We start from the raw sequence: 22,400 nt of genomic DNA on the forward strand, positions 1-22,400 counted from the left end.
GACTTTTTTCCTTGTATTTGTGATACTATTTCACAATTCTGAGGAAAAAGTGAGAATTTCTCGCAGTTGCAAGTTGATGATTTGAACTTTTTTTTCTCAATTGCGAATTATAAAGTCTGAATTGTGAGATTTAAACTCCAATTTCAGAATGAGAAGCCTTAAAGAAAGAGTATGATAACAAATTGTTCATTTCAGGTGAACTATTCCTTTAGATTCTTTCTTTGTTGTCAAATGTAGCCTATTAAGTAACTGTACAGTGCATTAGCCAATGCTAGACACTTATTCAATAATATTGTATAATAGTTTTGGAAACTATCATATTGAATTGTGAGTAAAACATTAATTCACATATTTAAACTGCTTTACATTTGTCATATCTATATATACAGGTGGTATTTCTTCCATGGGTGTAACAGTCCCATCCCTGTGGGTGTCTTCAGCATGTATTGTTGGAGATAACCTTCGTCCAAATGACTGAAGACCAGGGAGTGCAATCAGTGGTGGTTTGCATTGGGTGGAGCTTGTGTGAGATAACATCTTGTGAATATGCCCATTTTTTGCAGAAGAGCTGTTTTGTGGTCTGTGCACTCACTTGTTTTTAATTTTTTTTAGTTTTTTTTAGTTTTTGAGACATACAGTGATCCATGAATGCTTTCTCATTATGTGTTTCACATGAGGAAAACGTGCGTTTTTTAGCCACGCATCCAACAGGAAGGGCTTTTTCTTTTAGTCTTTGTCTTTCTCTTAGAATTTAGTTATTTTGAAGATCAAGACATTCATTCTTTAGCTTCACCCTGCTGCATGCTGAGATATTAATCAAGTGTCACATCTTTTTGGTGAACCACCGGTCCCCATTTTGCATTTAGACACTTCTGTTAGGTTCTTTTTACTGCAACAGTCCACAGTGAACAAATGATGCTGATCTTTGACCCATAATTGACACTTGTTCTTTGTTTGACCCCTGGGTCACAGTGACCCTAAATTCAAGTCATGTTGTAATGAGTTTCACAGTGACATCTGGAGGAGGAGCAGGTTTGAAATAGATTAGAATGATGTGTTCCATGCATATGAGACAACAGAACGTTATGCATTTATCTGAGATTTTATAAACCACCCAGAAAACCCCAGCTAACAAAAATATATTTTAAGAACATTATGCTAATGTTCCCATTAAGTTATGAAAATGTTATTTCTTATTGTTCCCTAAATGTTCAAAATGGGCTAATATTTTGAGAACATTAATAGACCAGATAACTATGAATGAACATTCTAATAACATTTGTTCATAACTTTGATCTGAGCCTTCTGACCCCAGCAACCACAGCAATACACTTAAAACACTTAGAATACCTTAGCAACAGTATAGCAATGCCCTGGCAGCTACCTAGAACACCCAAGCAAATTCTACTCACATTTTCATTCATTTAGACATATTTTTTAAAGGGGACCTATTACACAAAATTCACTTTTGCATGGTGTTTGGACATAAATGTGTGTTGGCAGTGTGTGTACACAACCACCCTATAGTGATAAAAATCCACCCGCTCCTTTTTTTTTATTTTTAATCTCCATAAATCATAAACAGTGTCTTCCAATTACCTGTTCTCAGCCATGGTGCTATTGTGACATCACACTAGCCACAGTCCCCGCCCACGACCGCTGACTGACAGTCCTGCATTACCATAGTTTCCGCCCTCAGCGAGCTGTACATTGTCCGCCATTTTCTCCGCGCTTGAGCAGCTGTAGCAACAACAATGTCTGGTAAGTAATTGAGATGTTTTGTTGTTGGCTGTATGAGTGAACGTAACAGTTTTCATTGACCTACATTTGAGACGCTGAACGCAATGGATTAGTTTTATTTTAGAAGGGAATGCGCCACAGATCTAATATACGATTTCTGTAACGTTGCCTGCTATTTACGTTCACAGACATAACTGACTGTATTTATGTGAACTGTGTGTGTTTTTATGTGAACTGTGTGTGTTTTGACCGTGAGAGTGAACGTGATATAGATGATAATCAAAACCAAGCAGATGTCTTGTTAATATTTGGCAGAGAATCGGATTGAGGCAGGAACTGTGATCGTAGAGAGGGGCGGGGCACAGCAGCTAATTTGCATTTAAAGGCACATGCACAAAAACAGCCTGTTCTTGACTGTAGTCAGAAATGGGTATTTACAACATGGATTTATAAATGATCTGTGAGGTATTTTAAGCTGAAACTGACACATTCTGGGGATACCTGAGACTTAAATTACATCTTGTAAAATGGGCATAATAGGTCCCCTAACAACTCCTACAGGTATAGATGGTACAGTATACTGTACAACTGTATCAGTGTTATTACAGTGTTGTTCTGAAGTAAATCTAAACATTGGGTTACCTTTCGGGGGATCTCACCGCTCCCGCTTGACTCTTTTCTCTTGAGGTGTTGGCAGAGGAACTTGAGATGGGTACCTGTCTCAGTTCTCAACTGCCAACCCCAAAGCCTTTGTTTTGGATCCAGAAGCCCACTTTGCAGTTTCTTCTGATATGAATGAGGGCCCAATGTTAACTATGTCTGGCTCCAATTATCTGCATGTGGTTAGAATCAAAGCAGGGGGATTAAAGGAAGTGCCATCCCTTTTTTCCACTTATGATGTGCTCTTGAAGGTTATGATTTGACCTGTGGCTAGGCTTAGCCTTGATTGGCCATCCGAGGAGCAGGAAGTGCACAGGAAAAGTAAACTGGATGAGCACTTCCTCTCCGGTAGAGCCCAACCTCTGCGCCGGAGCCTTCCAATTTTTCCAGATCTCCACACTGAGGTGTCGAGATCCTGGTTAAAACCATACTTGGCTTGTGTTTATGCTCCTGCCTTGTCCACCTATTCAACATTTGCAGGTCTAAAATGAGCACTGTATGGGGCGATGCCCAAGGTTGAGGAGACATTAGCTAGCTATCTCTCACCTTAATCGGCATTGCCTCAGAAGGCTCTGACGCTGCCCACCAAGCCCTGGGTTGGTGGGCAAAGCGTATGCTGCTGTAGGTCATGGCAGTGTTGTAGGCATACCAGGCTGACCTGCTTAAAAACCTGTAGGCGAGGGAATTGGCCCTGGGGAGGTGAAAGAACTCCACCGGGCCACAGATTTGGCTCTCCGCGTCACCAAGCAGACGGCCCACTCCATAATCTCCATCGGCTGCCATGGATGTTGCGGAGAGTAATCTGTGGCTCAACCTATTCGGCAATAAAGGTCCTCTCAAAGGGGGATTGGTCCTCACCACACCACAGTGTGTCCAATTTCTCTAAATGCCCTCAGGATATCAGTCTGCTATCCCCGCCACCTTTGGTGCTTTGAGGTGCAGCCAAAAAATACAGCCATCATCATGGCAGCTGCATCCAATGTCATTCCTTTGGGCCTTTTGTTCTGTACAGGAGATCATTTTAGTGGTGGCTGAAGACCAAGGGGTTTTCTTAGAGGGGCAACCTATTAAGCTTCATCGGGGTTACATCTGCGTGTAACCCAGCAGGTTACACGCAGATGGTTCTTACCAACTCAACACAGGCCCAAGGTCCCGTGTCTGGGCCATCGTGTCATCGCAAAACACTAACGACAGATGCTTCCCTCATGGGCTGGGGTGCAGTCCTAGATAGCCACTCAGCTCGGGGTCTGTGGACAGGTCATCATCTTTTACAGCACATAAATTGCCTGGAGATGAGGGCTGTATTTCTGGCTCTGAAATACTTCCTCCAAGATCTCAGAGGCTACCATACACGAGGCTAACACATCGGTAGTTGCATACATAAATCTCTAGGGCAGTTCTGTTTGTGCCATACCTCATCCTTCTCGGTAAGAGCAGTCTACATCCCTAGTAACTGAATCAGGGAGCAGACATCCTGTCAAGGCAGGGGCTTAGGCCCAGGGAATGGCGACTTTACCCAAAAGTGGTGGAGTCGATCTGGCAGAGGTTCGACAGACAGAGCAGATGTGGACCTGTTCGCTTCAGAGAATTCGACACACTGTCTGCTCTGATTCACCTTCACACCTCCAGCACCCTTGGGGATGGATGCTATGGTACAGATGTGGTCGAAGTTATGTCTGTACACTTTTGCCCGATTGCTCCTCTCCCGGGAGTCCTAGCCTGGGAATGCCAGAACAGGGTTCGTCTACTACTCATAGCCCGTTTTGGCTGACCCGAGTTTGGTTTTCAGACCTGATATCTCTCCTGGATAGCCCTCCTTGGGAGATTCCCATTCAGAGGGATTTTCTGTTTCAGACAGGGAGCACAGTCCAACTCTGAGGGGGACCAACTGTTAGGCGGTGGTCTCTGAACTGAGGTTGTTGAGACCATCCTAAGTGCTAGGGCTCCATCCACGAGGAAAATGTACACCCTCAAGTGGAGGCTCTTTTCCTTGTGATGCAGAGAGTGCCACTTGGACCCACTTAACTGCCATCTTGGTTTAGTGCTGGAGTTCTTGCAAGATTGCATTTCTGCTGGGTTAACCCCATCTACAATTAAAGTGTATGTGGCAGCAATTTCTGCTAGCCACATTCACATTGATGAAGCATCCCTGGGAGGCATCCTTTCGTGTCTTAAGCCTGTTTGTTGTTCCTTCTAGAGACCTTGCAGTTGTCCTGGAAGGTCTCTCTATGGCACCTTTCAAGCCCCTGGAGTCAGCCTCTGAGCAATTTCTGACTCTCAAGGTGTTTTTTCTCTTAGCAATCACAAAAAAAGCAGGGGATTTGCAAGCCCTGTCAGTTGCCTCCTCCTGCCTGGAATTTGCTCCTGGTGGAGTCAAAGCTATTCTCCATTCTAGGCCAAATTATGTCCCAAAGGTGCTTTCCTCAGTGTCACATCTATAGGCCTTCTGTCCTCTGCCTTTTCAATCATAAGAGGCTAAATCTTTTTTGCCCTGTTTGGGCTCTCAGCATTTATGTCCACCTTCAGGTCGTTGGCATAAAACTGAGCAGCTGTTTGTTTTGGTGCACACAGCAGGGGTTTTGTGGCTTCCAAACAATGCACGTTAAATGATTTCACTTCTTTTCAGGCAGGCATCCTTTCATTATGGTGTAGTGGGTATTGAAGTTCCCATAGTGTCAACATTCTGATGCAGCGTTGAGTTCCCTCGAAAGGGAATATCTCTGGTTACGATTGTAACCCCAGTTCCCTGAGTAGGGAACGAGACATTGTGTCTTGTTGTCATACTTCCTACATGCTTGAGCGTCTTACTTCAGCCAATTAGAAGCTGATGACGTCTCCATGTTCTCATTCATGCCGGTACCCTTTCATACTCATAATGGCGTGCCATTTTGTGTCATATGACTGCCATCAGCCAACAGAATTGGTGTGATTTCACAACTACTTCAGAGAACAGTCACTCTCGTTCCCTACTCAGGGAACTGGGGTTACAGTCATAACCTGAGACTTTTTTTTCTTTGTGAATTAATAATTAATGTATCAGAGAGTTAAATTCACCAGTTCCACTCAAGTATCTCTCTCTTACCTTACCATTAGTCTTTACACCCACAAACTATATACAGCATACCCAGAAACACTCTAAAAATGGCACTGGTGTTTCATGTTTGTTTTTAGGAAACAACTATGACTCAATGGAAAACATTAGGACAAAAAAGGCAGTTTTATTGCAATTTAAAATGACAAACAGCATAGGTTCCAATGGCTTTTTAAACAATAAAATGTGCAATGAGTAAAAAAAAAATGAATTTATTTAATGATAATTGAAGGTGAACAGCCTAACACAACACACACACACACACATTCTCAAACAAATAGACTTTCAATTACAATGATAATGGAGGGGGGAGATCTAGCTTATCAATTTTATATGATGCCAATGTGATTAAAATCAATGCAAGGTGTCAAATCTGTTGCTAATATACCAAAAATGACAGTGGTCCACACACTGCAGACGTATTGTAATGATGCAACAACAGATGACAAATAGATGTCAAACATACAGTACAATACAACAGTATGCAGATATATACTGGTTCATCTGTTTATGTCAATCACTATCAGTCATTCAGCAATAGTACACTGCCATCATGTGCAGGATGCTCAAACTTTTTCAAGAGGCAAGAAAAGAGGAATAAGGCAGCTATTCCAGAAATGTCTTTCATTTTATTACCACTATAACTGTACAGTAGACTGTAAAGTAAGACATACACATCATCTTGTTATCAGTTCTTGCATGTTATTTGGCAGAAATGTGATGTTTAGATGGTTTAAAACAAATGTGACGATAATGTCAAAATACTACTTTGTAACTATAATATGCTTTCTTTCACACACTGTTCAATGTTAATTTCTGACTGTTAGTGTCTGTTTGATTTTGTTTGTATGTGTTTTGTAAGGGTATGTTCCCATAGGAGATTTTAAAGGGCAGCAGAATGTGGGAAAGCAGTGTTGGCCTTTAGTAGTGACGATTCAGGCAGGTCTCAGGTCAGTCAGTGCATAGTCCACAATTTGCCTTCACTGGTTACCACAACAAGTCAGGAGAAATACCTGAACAGCAAAGACATTCAGAGATATCCGCATTTGAAAAGCTCTGACAAGACAAAAACTGTAAGAAAACATCTCAACATAACTACAGTGGTCTAGCTATATCTCTTCAAGGGGAAGCAGGATGATACTTCTGTGAGAATTAGGGTAACACGGTTTACACAGGCTGTACCCAAGCCATTATATCTTTGGATGTCTTAGCTGACAGTGCAGATTCTCTCTGCTTGTGACATTGGTCTCATTTGCTGGACCCTAGCTGGGGGTTAAAGCAGGACTGGGCTCTGCGCTGATGTTCACCAGGCACTCTGTTGACCTCAGGCTTGGCAGGGACTTACAGCTGGGTAAAGAGGACAGAGAACCACACAGACCTAACATAGATGGAGTGTAGTCTTTTTCTGAAATGAAAATGGAGGGAATAGGAATTATTGTTGAACACCAATAATAGCATTTCCTGTTGGAAAATCCAAGACTGACAAGCTCAAAGGGATAGTTAACCCAAAAATGAAAATTCTGTCAACATTGTATCACCCTCATGTCATTCCTAACCTGTATGACTTTCTTTCTTTTGTGTAACACAAAAATGATCTTTAGATTAATGATGGTAACTAAACAATTTTGGTTAAAAAAAAAAAAAAAAAAAAAAAAACACAGTGTGATATTTCTCAAAAATATCTTCTTTTCTGTTCCACAGAAGAAAGAAATTCAAACAGGTTCGAAATTACATGAGGTAAGTAAATGGGACAGAATTTTTTTTTTTTTTTTGGGGAAATCAGGGAATCGTCCCTTTAAAGTTTGTATGAAACATTACTTGCAATCGCCTTTTCATCCCTATTGTGATGTATATTAGATTGAAAAAACTTCTTAAATTAGATGAAATTTGGGGCGGGACTTGTCTTTGTCCATCAGGAATTGACTGTATTGTTGGCGTTTTCTAATTGCTGTGATCTAATTTGAGTAACCGTTGCTGGAGGGATTATTGTCCAACCCTTTCACATGTTGGGAGGGGGAAAAGTTGTTTTGATTAAAGATTACGTGGTTACGGGAATTTAAAAATAATGTCCACGGGTAAATCATTTATAATAAACACTGCTATATTCCATAAAAAAAATTAGTCAATTTTGATTTTATGGTGACTTTAAGGTGGTAGCTGTACTTCGGAACATAGTAGCTGGTTTCTAGCAAGTTTTTGGCTTGTCAAAGCAGGTTTAGAAAGTTGTCCAGCTGGATTACCTAGATGGGGAACTAACCTTTTTTGTTTCTCTCTGTTTTTTGTTTCCCATCGTTTTGCTTTATTTAATGTTTGATTCATCGCGGGTTCCCTCCTACGTCATACCCTGGGGTTTCCTTGTGCCTTTCTTGTCCTTCATGCACACACACTCTTCAAAAACAACACTGATTGTTGACATGCTAAAATATATTGAATGAAATGTATACATATTTAAATGGAATGAAAGATATAGATTGTAGTGCATGTTACCTTGCTTATTCCCAACTAACAAAAATATGTTTTAAGTACTTTTTGCTAACGTTGCCATTAAATTTTGAAAACATTATTTCTGAATGTTCTCTGACCCTTCCAAACCTCCAGTTTTTTAAATGTTTTAAAAACATTTTTTCTTGGTTATGAGAACGTTAATGGAAAATTCCATTTTGTAAATATTATGGGAATGTTACTTTTGAATATTCTCTGAACATTCTGAAACAAGCAATAACATTTAAAAAAGGTTAGTAGATGAACATCCAACTAAAATGTTTCAGAAAAAACATTCCATGAACAATGTATAAGTAATGTTTTTGTGCTAACATTTTGAGAACATTATTAAAGACCAGATAACAAACATTTTATTAATGTTACTGGAAGAACGTTTGCTCATAACTTTGAAAGAACCTTGCCAGAACATTAGGGAAGTTCTGAGAATGTTCTCTGTTAGCTGGGTTCAGTGGGATGTGCCTAAAAGCATGATCTATATCAAGTCCACATTTATATACTAACAAGAAACTATCATTCTATCCACGAGAGCTGTAATTCCAACTACGCAAGATTGTCTTGATGTTTGCGAATGTTTGTTGAAACTTTGGTTTCAGGGAAACACCGAATCTTTGAACAATGTTAGTAACAAACGAACTTGAGACCACAGTTGGCTAACTATGTTTTTGAGAAACGCACCCTAGGTCTGTCAGTCTCCTCCTAAGAGGGTAATTCCTGACAGAATAAGCTCTAAAGAGGACCACACCTCATGCTGATAGTCAAAAGTCTAGCTACCATGCTCCAAAAACCTCAACCATCTTACAGCTAGTAACTCAGCTGAACAACCACCAAAACCAGCTTGGACTAGACAGCAAGGTAAAAACAAAGCTACCACTTTAGTCACCATGAAATCAAGTGGACAATTCTCACAGCAATGAAATCACAGCAATAGCAAACCACGATGATCCAATCAATTCCCGATGGACAAAATCAAGCCCCGTCCTACATTTTTTTCTTATTCAAGAAGCCGTTTCACTCTGATATACGTCACAATAGTGAAGTAAATACTATCGCAGCTTCCATTTCATGTCGACTTTAAGCATGTAGCTAGATTTTAAGGTGTACCTGCTGTGCACCAGGCTTTTCCATTCTGTTTCCTTTCCGTCCTCTGAGAACCTGTGGTTAGGCTGATATGTGGCTCCGGGCTGGGGAAACTACCCCTAGCAGACAACAACAGACCCACAGCATAAGTAAATCTTTGTCAGCATTCTAGATATATTTTAAGCAAAACAAACTCAATTCACAAAGCCAGTTGGTTGGTTAATGACTGGGATTTTGTTAGCCTGTATGAAAGAGAGCCTCTTATTACCTGTGGTACAATTTTCTGTCCTCCTGGTTGTTGTATTTGTGGAGTGATGGCCACTGGTTAACAAGAGGGATTGACAAATCCTTAGAAAGGGGATGCGATTCACCTGGAATCAGACTTGTCCTGCGATACAGTTAAAGACAAAAACATATTATGGACTTAGTGAGTAAATAATGTGAGATACTGTACATCCCACTGTTTTTTTTTTTTTTTTTTTACCAGCCATTAATTTTTAAAATAGCAATTTTATAATTTTTATAAGGTTTTTAGTTAACATCAGTTATTTATTTATATATATATATATATATATATATATATATATATATATATATATAAATTGTTGTAATCTTTCATGACACAATCAAGAGACAAGAAATTTTTTGGTATTATTAGAAAATGTCCCTCATTTTAAGTAACTAAAAACACAAAAAAACAAAATGGCTATTGTTTTTACATATGTGATGTGCCAAAATATAATTATTTTCAAAATAATAGATGAAGCTGAAAATCAGTCATATCATACTGTATACAAATCATACTTTATTGGAAATTCATTCATTCATAATTACGAAAGCTAGATGTGTCAATATTTATACATATTTATTTCAACAGTACAGGTTTTTGTCTCTGACAGTGTTGATTCACATTAAATGATTGATATAGAAAATGGAAGAAGCAGAATGTTTCACCAAAACAGGTGAATATGTCTGAACCAATTCAAAATAATTCCATTAACATCTCCAAAAGCAGTAGTGTGTGTATGTTGCTCTCACAGTTGTTCCTGCAGCTCCAGTATGATGTTCTCCAGTTCTCTCTTCTCTTTCTGGCTCTGTAGTTGCAGTTCTTCTAGTCCAGCTGTTAGTTTCTTATTCTCCATCTCCACATTCTTCAACTGAGATTCCCGCAGCCTCACCAGCTCCTCAAGGTACCCCTAAACACAAATAATACAAACACACACACACTTTAGCACATGAAACATTCATTTGAAACATTCATTGACTCACCCGCTATAGAAAATCATATATGTGTGTTTAACCTTTTGCGCATTGACGATCTTGAACCTCTGCTCCATCTTGCGGCACTTGATCCTCCAGCTCTCCTCATCTGTGACCAGAGGGATGTAAGGATGCTCGACGCTCTCATCACTGTTACTGCTGTCCACGCTCTGACCGTCCTCATCGTCACTAAGATAATCATAACTGAACACAGCACAACATCTCATTGCCATGGCAACAGAGCAGTGGCACTAAAGGCCCGTTCACACCATGGATGATAACAATAAAGGTATAGTTTTAAAATTGTTCTCACTGTAAAAGAATAGTAGAGTCCACAACACAACCATAATGCCACAGAGAAACAGTATCATTGGAATCAATTTCACAATGATTTTTTCCAACTGATGTGCTATAAAAACATTGACAGCCAATCAGAACCCATTCTGCTTTTGACCATTTTGAAAAGTACAGTATTCGGGTTTTTTCACTACTCCTCCTTCAAATTTAGTCCAATTTTGTCCAAAAACTGATCACATGATCTTTGGACTGTGCCGCACAGAAATAACTGAACAGAACTTTTTTATTCATCTTTGTTCAAAGTTATGATGTTGCGAACTTAACGCTGTTGATGCAAAATTGGTTCAGAGGCTGTATCTCAGCAAAATTTTGATCCATCGCAACGAAACTCAGTATTGCTTCATTGGAACCATGGTCTGAGAGTTTGGGAACAGTGCCACCTATGGGTCATGAGAAAAATGGCTATTTTAGCTCATAACTTTTGAACAGTTTGTCAGAAAATTGTGATCTTGGAATCTGAGATCTATGGATTCCTTGTCAGGCAAAATTGGTATCCACGTATTCAGACAAACCATCGGTCTGCCATTTTGAAATTTGCCATAAATTGAAAACTTTTTTTAACATTTTGACATATCTGCAAAAAAAAATAGGAAGGGATCATTAACAGCATGTCTTAGGGTTTGTTGCAAAAACACATATAACTTTTGAAACCATTGTCAAAAATTTGTTTTCCAAATTTTTTTGTTTTCTGTGTCATTACATTCCTTGGTTTATGCCAATTTAGATGATATCTCTGACGATTTGTCATTTTCCATCAATTTGCCTGTCCACCATATTGAAGTAAATGAAAAACAGTTTTTTCGCTACTCCTCCAACAAATCTTGTCAATTTTGCCCAAAATTGGCTCAGATGATCTTTGGACAGAACCACACAGAAATGACTGAACAAATTTTTGATAGGCCATTCGATACTGTTCCTGAGAAATACCTTTCTGAAGTCGACTGTCGCATCGTTTGTTGTCCTATGCTAAAAAGCTTAACATGCTAATTGGTTAACATGCTAACCTGTTGCTATTCTTTTCAATGTGAGTCTTGGGCTATCAGGTTAACCGTCAGCTACATTAGCAATTAAGTTAGCTTAGCATGCTAATCTAGTTAACATGCTAAGTAACGCTTTTGTGTGCTAATTCTCACACTGAATGCTCTCCTCGGCAGCCTGGTAAATGTGTGTCAACTGGGTGGCACACTCTGCTAAGCCACAGGCCCCAACCCTTTCAGGTCGTTTTTTGAATCCCATGTGGCACATTCCCAGACCACAAGAGGTACTGGGGCCAGAAGTAGTGCAAAATTTGCTTCTGTTCCAGACATTGTGTCTTCCTAAGAATAATCTAATCTGAATTTATTAAATATATCATGTGGTGCATTTATATACAAAATCTTCATAAGTTAATTCTTCCCTGAACTACTGAACCCCGGCAGCTGAGTGTAAGCGAATCTTCTGAGAGGCGCAAAATGTTAAGCAACAAGCATGTAATCTAAAGATTGTGTTTTTGGGTCCTGCCTGATCCAACATTATAAAAATGTGTGTGATGTTCTGTCACACCAATTCATTTATTATCTGGGTAAGCATTGTATTATTCTTTCTTATTCTTTGATTAGAAATTTTGTTCATTCTGTATTCATTCTCATCTGAACTTCTGTTCATTTTGAGTTCATTCTCACTTTCTGAACCGATCTGTTTTTCATGTACATTCTATTTCTGCTGTTTTTGCTCTTCTGGCTCTGCACTGCTGTTGCTGCCCCTTCAGGGCTTGGCCCCGTATCGCTGCTTGCAGCTATATTCTTTATAGTTAAAGTTCTTGGTGTGAACGGGCCTTAATGGAATAGATTCAATGGAATACTTGATTTGGCTGGTCAATTGCATTAAGCAGTTAAATATTCTTGCATAGTAATTAATCTAGTAGTAGTACTAGATTTATTACTAGTAATAGTAATGAATTTAGCAGATATTTTGCTATATTATCACCACCAACCCCTGAAGTGTCCCAGCACTTCAGGCAATAACAGACAGGTCTGACAGGTCTGAATAAAGAGTTAAAGAACTCACTATAGCACTTACTGGCACTTAATAGGGTGTTAAATTTATATTGATTTACTTATAACGTTTCGATATTTAAAGTGAATGTACATTAGCTATGCTGATATGCTGATTTTTACATTTTTATTATGTTGGCCCCTGAAATTAGTCATACCATTGACTTTAACAGAGCACACATTTATTGCATGTATGGAGAAAGAACATAATGTAAGTGTTTAAAATGCATATGCACAGTTTAGTTGAATCACAAAGTTTTCACTCTTTAACTTAATGCTGTTAAACTGAATGGATGAAGAAAATTGTTTGCTGCAATAACAACAACACTAAAATAAGAGTGTGCGGTTTAACTGTTGATCAGATGCATGTGAAAGTTGCACATTTTTCTTTTAGACTTTGCACATTCTCTTTCAGAATCTTTCATCATAGATGGTACAAAGAAAAACTACAGAAGTAGCATTTTATTTAAGATAGACCCTCATGTCATGCAGAGGTGTATTACAAAATGGTCGGTATAAATAAATATAGTTATTAAGAATAATGAACTGAGATTTCAATTACCAGTGAAGACACCATGAGCCAGAGAAAGGGAATAAAAAGGGCAGTTTTGTAATATCCAATGAAGAAAAGTTAGTTAATAATTTTAAAGCATTTTTAAATCTTGGCTTATGTAAATTTCTATATATACCAATTATTTTTAATATTAAAATAATGTGATGTAGCATCTATAAGAACTAACATGATCTAACAATGGATGAAAGTATATTTATAAATTAACATTAACAAAGAAGAACAAATACATGAAAATGATATTCGTTGATTCATTATGCCTAATTTAGAATGTAATACATGTGCAGATGGTAATGTATACAATCTTGTTGTAATAATAATCCCCATTGTACACCCCAAAAGCATAAAACTTTGGACCCCCACCACTTTTGGAGTAGTGGTGCCACCCTTGATATAGTAATATATAAACTCTAAACATCTCTCCCACACCATTCCCTTTATGAAACTGAGCTGTACTGTAGAATATAAAAGTTCTTACCTTTGTGTGAATTTCAGATAAGGAGTGTAGTCAATAACAGCCTCAGACTTCCCATCCAGAGCCTCCCCCTTCAAACAGAAACTGACAACAAACACAGATCAACAAAGATTTACATAACATTGATTACATTGCATAACATTCTCGCTCTGTTCCAGAACCAGCATTAAAGTATCGTACGCTTTACATTAGCATGGTTGCTGCCTATGTATAGCTTTCTAAACCAATTACTTTTGAGATTCCATTTCAGTTGGAATGCTGAGATTTTGAAACAGAGATTGTGTGTTTTGTATTCCTCAGTTTATTACCCTTTCCAATATCCATCCTCTTACCTGAAGTCAATCGCTCCGAGTCCAATGAGCATTCCAGTCAGAACAGTTGCTTCTTCTCGCAACATTATGGCACCTTCATCGTAGAACCTCCTGCAGACAAACACACACATGCAATACATAAACACACACAATCACATTATAGATGCATTCAATAGTTTAACGTACCTAATGGCTGTGTAAATTGTTATTTTTAAACTGGATATACTGTATGTATTGATGCCTGGGTGTGACCATAAATGGACCATATTGGTGGTATGATTAATATTGAGTTTTTTTCTCTTTTAGTCTGACCTTGTGGTGCGACTATCTCGCAAAGCTGTGGCGATGTATTCAGACAGACGTTTCTCCATTAGTGCAACCCGTAGCCATGCTCTGCCCTAGAGGCACGGATGAATCATAAATCACTGCAAGCTTCATCATACAAACCATATCAAACATGCATATGCATATGCTGCAGAAACATTAATGAACACATTTAAAGAAAGTTGAATCGATTAAAGGATTAGTTCACTTTCAAATGAAAATTAGCCCATGCTTTACTCACCCTCAAGCCATCCTAGGTGTACATGACTTTCTTCTTTCTGATGAACACAATCAGAGAAATATTAATAAATATCCTGAAGCATTCAGAGCTTTATAATGGCAGTGAACAGGGTTCACGAGTATGAGCTGAAGAAAGTACATCCATCCACATCTATCCATCATAAACGTACTCCACACCCCTCCGGGGGGGTTAATAAAGGCCTCCTGAAGCGAACAATGCGTTTGTGTAAAAAAAAATCCATATTTAACAAGTTATGAAGTAAAATATCTAGCTTCTGCTAAACCGCCTTCCTTATTCAACGTACGAAGAAAGTGTAAAACTCTTGCAGTTCAAAAAGTTTAGGATACATCCTACGCCTTCCCTATTCAACTTACGGAAAAAGTGTAACTGACACAACGCCAGTTTACACTTTCTTCGTAACTTGAATATGGAAGGTGGTCTGGCAAAAGCTAGATATTTTACTTCATAACTTGTTAAATATAGATTTTTTTTTACACAAACTCATCGCTTTGCTTTAGAAGGCCTTTATTAACCCCCCCGGAGCCGTGTGGAGTACATGTTTAAGATGGATGGATGTGGATGGAAGCACTTTCTTCAACTCATACTCGTGACCCCTGTTCACTGCCATTATAAAGCTTGGATGTGTCAGGATATTTATTAATATTTCTCCGATTGTGTTCATCAGAAAGAAGAAAGTCATATACACCTAGGATGGCTTGAGGGTGAGTAAAGCTCGGGCTAATTTTTATTTGAAAGTGAACTAATCCATTAAGCGTTTGTGAAAATATAACATATCAGAGTCAAATCATATTTTTTTTAAGAAAACTAAAAATGTTTACAATTCACCTGAGTGCAATTTTCTCCTGTACTCTTCTGTATTATTCATAACAGTTTCCCAAAAATGAAAATTCTCTCATTTATTTACCCTCATGTCATTCCAAACCTGTTTGACTTTCCTTCTTCTATGGAACACAAAAAAAAGAAAAAAGATATTTTGAAGAAAGTTGGTAACCAGTTGGTAAACAGTTTTGGTTACCACTGACAAAAAAAAATAAAAAAATTCTCAAAATGTCTTCTTTTATGTTCCACAGAAGAAAGAATGTAATACAGATTTGGAACGACATGAGGAGGAGTACATGATGACACAATTTTCATTTTTGGGTGAAAAAACCCTTTGGCTATTACGGTGCAATGAATTTACGGTATTTACTTATCCTACCATAACTATTTCACATGCCCACCTTTGCTCGTGAGGAGTTGATGTTCTCCATGTTCTCAATGCTGCTTATGCAGTTATTGGGGACTTTACTGCAGGCTAGACGGATGAAGTCCCAAAAACTGCGGTGACCATCAAACCAGCTACCAGAGCCTGCAAGAGACATGCCTCCATTCACATAACTGACTTAACTGACTTATCCGTAACGTACTTATAAAGTTAAAAGGTAAGTGTACTAGTGATTTTATATATACTGTCTTACCTTTAAAGCGGTGACTGAGGATGTGTTCCAGAATAGCAGCAAAGTTAATGAACTCCTCAGACGAGTCATCGATGGGCTCTGCTGTGTACTTCTCTAACAGTGTCTTCACAGAAAACCTGCCATACAAACACAAACAATACAATGTACTCCAATATGGAAAAAATGATTGCATCTATAATAGACAAAAACAAATCCTACAGACCTGAGTTGACACAAATGACACATTATATACTATGCACTTATGCAATGCTGTATGCACTTATGCAATGCCATAGTGTATGCATTTTATAAGGTTCTCTCTCTCTCACTCTCTCTCTCTCTCCTGTGTTTTTTGCTTTCCTGGTTGATTTGATTTGCATCTAAGAAATATCTTTTTTATTCCATTGACTTCAGTTGTGTGTTGTCTGTATTGTGGACCAACTAAGCTTAAAGGGATAGTTCACCCAAAAATGAAAATTCTGTCATCATTTACTCCCCCTCAAATTGTTCCAAACCCGTATAAATTTCTATGGTCTGTTGTACACAAAGGAATACTGGAAAAATGTTTGTAACCAAGCAGATCTCACCCCCCCATTGATTACCATAGTAGGAAAAATGTTTTTTCATTGATATGATTATGTTCTGCATCTGTCGTTCATTTCCGTTTGTCTTGTGTATTTAAGCCCTGTGTTTGTTCTGTTTATTGTCCAATCTTGTCAAAATTAGTTGGTTGTTCTGTTCGAGAGTTGATCCTGAGTATTCAGAGTGTTTCTGTTACCTTTTTTTGTTTGTTAATATAGAAAGACTGCCACGTATGGCAAGCCGTTTTGACTTTTATTCATTCTCAGGATATGAATTCTTGATATCAACAATTAAATTCTTGATATCAGGAATTGTATTTCCACTAGTAACAATGGCAATTTTTGATATCAGGAATTACATTTCCACTAGTAACCATGTTAATTCTTGATATCAACAATTCAATTCTTGATATCAGGAATTACATTTCCACTAGTAAAAACTAGAATTCTTGTTATCTGTAATTGTATTTTCACTAGTGAAATGTCACCATAGGCTGCCATTCAAATTCAATTGTTGATATCAAGAATTGATTTCTTACTAGTTGAAATTCCAATTTCACATATCAGAAACACAATTATTACTAGTAAAAATCATAATTTTTGATATCAATAATTACATTGTTACTAGTAAAAATGCAAATTTTTGATATCAAGAATTAATTTGGCACTAGTTGAAATGTCAGTTCCTGATATCAACAATTGAATTGCTAGTAAAAATGTTCATTTTTGATATCTGAAAATGTATTTCTGATATCAGTATAATTTCATATATCTAAAATGGCTTTCTTACTACTAACAATCACATTCATGATATCAGAAACTAACTTTGTCACAAGCAACAATCAAATTATTGATATCAAAAATTAACATTGTTACTAGTAGCAATTCAATTGTCGATATCAAGAATAGATATCTGCACTAGTAACAAAGTAATTAATGATATCAAAAATTATAATTTTTATGTGAAATTGGAATTTCAACTAGTAAGAAATCAATTCTTGATATCAACAATTGAATTTGAATGGCAGCCTATGGTGACATTTCACTAGTGAAAACACTTATCAATTACAATTATCAAGAATTGGAATTGTTGATATCAAGAATTGAATTATTGATATCAAGAATTGAATTGTTGATATCAAGAATTAACATTGTTACTAGTGGAAATGTAATTCCTGATATCAAGAATTGAATTGTTGATATCAAGAATTCATATCCTGAGAATGAATAAAAGTCAAAACGGCTTGCCATATGCCGCAACTAAATCCTGCAACTTTATTTCCATTGCTGCAACCAAGCATGACAATAACATAGGCTACTACAGTTAAAATTATACTCAAGCACTTTACATGTACTTTAGTATGTTAACACATCAAAATAAGTGTCCTTCTTTTTAATGATAAAAGATGATTAAAACATGATTTAAAATGTATGTTTAAAGGAAAACTTTTAATTTAATTTGACATTATTACAAAGTGTAAGTTATCTGCAAGTTCAGTTCTTTTAAAAATATACTTTTAAGATTTGAAGTACACTAAAAATGTCCACTTCTTTTTCACAAGGGATAATTAAAAAAAAGTGTAACAAGGCTAATCTATAGGCAAAGCATTACCACAATCTTTATCAAAGAGAACGTCTTTATATTTGTCCACAGTAATACATTGCATATTAAAAACAATTTCAGATACAAAGATAAGATACAATACATTTCAGTACACTCAAGTCTATGCATTACAAACCTGTTGCAAGAAGCAATGGTGACGTAATGGCCAATGATGATATGATGAGAAAGTGTGTTCCACTGAACTGTTTGGATCAATGCACTAAATGAATCTTTCTGATAAATGACTAAAACATTTACTTAACTACTTACTGTACTTACTTCATCTACAGATAGGCCATGACTCGTGAATATAACTGCTGTGTTTTGAATGTGTAGATACAAAGCATATTAGTGCATTCTTCTGTATATATGCCTCCCTGAAGAGCCATATATGCCTTAGAGATTATTAACATAATAATCTCTAAAATGTTTTATAGTAAAATGTTTAGTGTGGGAGTGCTGGAGCCCATCCCAGCATCTGAGGTGACTTCTAAACATAATTGTATTTAATTAATAATATTGTTTGTAATCTGCTGCCATCATTTTAGTGAGAAGATATACTGTATGTACCATTTTACAGTGTACCCACAAATATAATTTCCTTTAATGCATTAAATTATATGGTCATACATGGAGTAATATGTTATTCCTGTCAATGCCAAAAACAGCAGTGACGTCACCATCAACTGTTCTGATCACAACAATGACTCTTTCAGTACAGGCCTCCACAGCAGTACAATAGGCAGAGTTCAGAGACTGGAGAGAAAAACCTTGGTAATAGTTATGTAAAATGTACTCATTCTGTTCATGTTGTATTGCAAACTCTCAACGGGGTAAGGTTAGGGGCAGGTTTGGGTAGGTTTAAAGGTGGGGTAAGGGAAGGGTTAACAGTGTAATTATAGATGTAATTACAGAAATTAATCACCAATGTTATTACATGCTGGTATTTTTAAAATACAAATACAATGTATAAACATTTAGGCTATATGTACACAATAAGTGCACTGTATCAAATGATTAGCTTAAATGTTAATATACATAGTAGTTGAGGGCACTTAATATAAAGTGGGACCATCTACAGTAAAGAACCTTTTTTCACTATAAAGAACCTTTTGTGCAATGAAAAGCTTCCATTCATGTTAAAGGGTTAGTTCACCCAAAAATAAAATTTCTGTCATTAATTACTCACCGTCATGTCGCTCCACACCCGTAAGACCTTCGTTCATCTTTGGAACACAAATTAAGATATTTTTGATAAAATCCGATGGCTCAGTGAGGCCTCCATTGACAGCAAGATAATTAACACTTCCAGATGCCCAGAAAGCTACTAAAGACATATTTAAAACAGTTCATCTGACTACAGTGGTTCAACCTTAATGTTATGAAGCGACGAGAATACTTTTTGTGCACCAAAAAAACAAAATAACGACTTTATTCAACAATATCTCGTGATGGGCGATTTCAAAACACTGCTTCATGAAGCTTTACAAATCTTTTGTTTCGAATCAGTGGTTCGAAGCGTGTATTAAACTGCCAAAGTCACGTGACTTCAGTAAAGGAGGCTTTGTTTAATCATAAGTGTTTTGAAATTTCAATGGTTCACCACTGGGGGGCGTGACTTTGGCAGTTTGATACACGCTCCGAACCACTGATTCGAAAACAAAAGATTCGTAAAGCTTCGAAGCTTCATGAAGCAGTGTTTTGAAATCGCCCTTCACTAGATATTGTTGAATAAAGTCGTTATGTTATTTTTTTTTTTTTTTTTTTGCCGCACAAAAAGTATTCTTGTCGCTTCATAACATTAAGGTTAAACTACTGTAGTAACATGAACTGTTTTAAATATGTCTTGAGTAGCTTTCTGGGCATCTGGAAGTGTTAATTATCTTACTGGCAATGGAGGCCTCACTGAGCGATCAGATTTTATCAATTTCTGTTCCAAAGATGAACGAAGGTCTTACGGGTGTGGAACGACATGAGGGTGAGTAATTAATGACAGAATTTTCATTTTTGGGTGAACTAACCCTTTAAACCATAGATGCCCATAAAGAAACTAGAGACATTTAGTATGTAAGTGGGCCCAAAACGTTCAATGGTATTCTTCAGAATTTCGATAATTGAAGCGCATCATTTTATGACCCCTATTCTCTGTACAGCACAGCAGATTCCCATCGGCCCCCGCCAGCCCTGCTGCCCTTGCGGGAGGAAGGTTGTCGTCATAGCAACGACATCATCCGGGGAACAGACATAAATCATATCGCGTGCAATGTCCGGTTTCAAAAATAACGTTCATGTCCACACACATTTAATAACATACCCTTAATAATTAAGAATATACAAACAGACTCGTAAAACCAAGTCTACAGAACTTAACCAAAGATCTTTAGCGATCCAGACGTCCCTAAATTGTTTATATGTCTGTCAGACCTCACCAACGCCTCCAATCTACAGATACCTTTAGGATGATAGTGTAAACGTTCACCTTTGTTTTCAGCAAGACTCTCTATAAATCCGTTTTACATTTTGCAAATGAATTAAGGTAACAAATCCAGCAGAAAAATTACATTTGTTCGGATCGCATCCGTGTTTATGACCCGCTGAAGGCCATAACATTGCAACATAGGCTACTGTACATTCGTGACTTCTGAAAGCTTGTCACTCACCTACAGACCGTGATAAGGTTTTTTCTTTCCACGGCGATGCTTCTGGAGAAGCCTTTCTTGGACTGTGCACCCATAGCCATCGCGGACTGCATGAAACTCTGCTCCATCCCACTGGACCCCTCCCTTACGCCACAAATACACACACAACCGCATTCAGAGATGAGGCAGAACAGGCGAAGACAGTCGATATGAAAACGCCATTCTCCACTATTATAAAGTGCTGATGAACAGAGGCTTTCTCCTTGAGCGCTGTTAAAGAGAGAGACTTATGGCGACCGTCTGCACCCCTCCTCTATACTGACCTCATCATGATCTCAGCATCCACCGGATCAGCAAAATCATTTTTAGGATGTTTCACATTTCTTTCAAATTCCGGAAGAAGCTCTTCATATTAAACAACAATGAGGCTAAATTCATAAGATTGATTAACTTGAAAGGTTATTCTAAATGGGTCGTAGCCTAATAGTGCTGAAGGGACGTGCATGAAGGACGCACAGACCTTTCCTCCGCTGCTGAGACGCAGTGAACCAATGCGGCCGCTAGAGGGCTTCAGTCATCGAATAAGCGGGTCTGAAATTATCAGAATGTAGCATTCTACCATGCTACTAGGTTGCTATCTGGCTAGATTCAATAGAAACCCATTTTCAGCCACATAAGAAAAAAATAAATCATGCTAAATCACAATTAATTATGACATAAAGAAACCCGATTTGTTGTATGTAGGTTTCCAATTGAAAGGGTTTTTAAGTGTAAGGGTAGTTTTGAGTGTGTTTTTAAGGAGTAAGGGTAGTTTTGTGTGAGGTTTTAGGTGGTTTTCAGTGCAGTCTGTCAAAAAAAGACAAATATAAGAAGTAAATGATTTAGAATTAGGTGTGATGGTTAGGTCTTCTCAATGCTAAAAGTTAATGAGATTAAGCATAATTTTTTCCCAAACCACTTCACCAGAAATCCCGCCCTGCAGCTAATTTAATTGGTTAAGTTTACAATGACGGGTAGGTATAGGGATCAGTGTTTGGTGTAGGCAATCAGTACTGTGATTGACATGACCAATAAAATCAGCTGGAGGGCGGCATGGGCCTGGCTTCTGACATCACACTTGGATGTGGGCCGGGTTGGACGTCCACCGCAGGCTGCAACGAGACGCTTATCATTTTTGCTCTATTTCGCCAACAAAAATAGTTACAAAGAAAGCCACAGCGGAACTGTTTTGCATCTCTTGAGCAACACACAGCGGTGTTTTGTTACTGCATAAATCCACGTTTTTTAACGAATCAAGTGAGCAGTTTTAGTTTCGTATTTAGAGCTTAAGGGTTTCTTGTCTACTGTAATTGTTCAAATTTCCAAGGATCAGCGTTCTCCCATAAAAGTGAGCGGACAGACCAAACCGTAATTTGTAGAGACTTGAAACTTTGAGGGCTGGAAGTCTACAATTTCACCAAGGCTCTCCCTTATCAGCC

The 22,400-nt window shown here is 37.8% G+C and overlaps 1 protein-coding gene across 1 annotated transcript; it reads right to left on the minus strand.

The window, feature by feature from the left end:
- Nucleotides 1–5,598: 5,598 nt before the first annotated feature.
- Nucleotides 5,599–21,465, minus strand: rundc3ab (RUN domain containing 3Ab). The gene is made up of 12 exons (XM_051915413.1): nucleotides 21,246–21,465; nucleotides 20,944–21,066; nucleotides 16,121–16,236; nucleotides 15,884–16,011; nucleotides 14,390–14,475; nucleotides 14,099–14,188; nucleotides 13,770–13,850; nucleotides 10,372–10,534; nucleotides 10,109–10,266; nucleotides 9,339–9,458; nucleotides 9,095–9,189; nucleotides 5,599–6,896 (listed from the first exon to the last, which is right to left on the minus strand). The coding sequence occupies exons 1-12, from the start codon at nucleotides 21,251–21,253 to the stop codon at nucleotides 6,754–6,756; spliced, it is 1,311 nt and encodes a 436-aa protein (XP_051771373.1). The 5' UTR covers nucleotides 21,254–21,465; the 3' UTR covers nucleotides 5,599–6,753.
- Nucleotides 21,466–22,400: the final 935 nt, after the last annotated feature.

Source organism: Ctenopharyngodon idella, chromosome 12, assembly GCF_019924925.1.
Source record: "Ctenopharyngodon idella isolate HZGC_01 chromosome 12, HZGC01, whole genome shotgun sequence".
Taxonomy (NCBI): domain Eukaryota; kingdom Metazoa; phylum Chordata; class Actinopteri; order Cypriniformes; family Xenocyprididae; genus Ctenopharyngodon; species Ctenopharyngodon idella.

What these genes read in the sequence shown, in the direction of transcription:
- rundc3ab (XM_051915413.1), bottom strand. An exon ending in AACCTTATCACGGTCTGTAG is followed by an intron (nt 16,237 to 20,943) that starts GTGAGTGACAAG and finishes TTTGTATGGCAG; the next exon opens with GTTTTCTGTGAAGACACTGT. An exon ending in AAAAGCCTGGTGCACAGCAG is followed by an intron (nt 6,897 to 9,094) that starts GTACACCTTAAA and finishes TTTTCATTTCAG; the next exon opens with AAAAAGACTACACTCCATCT.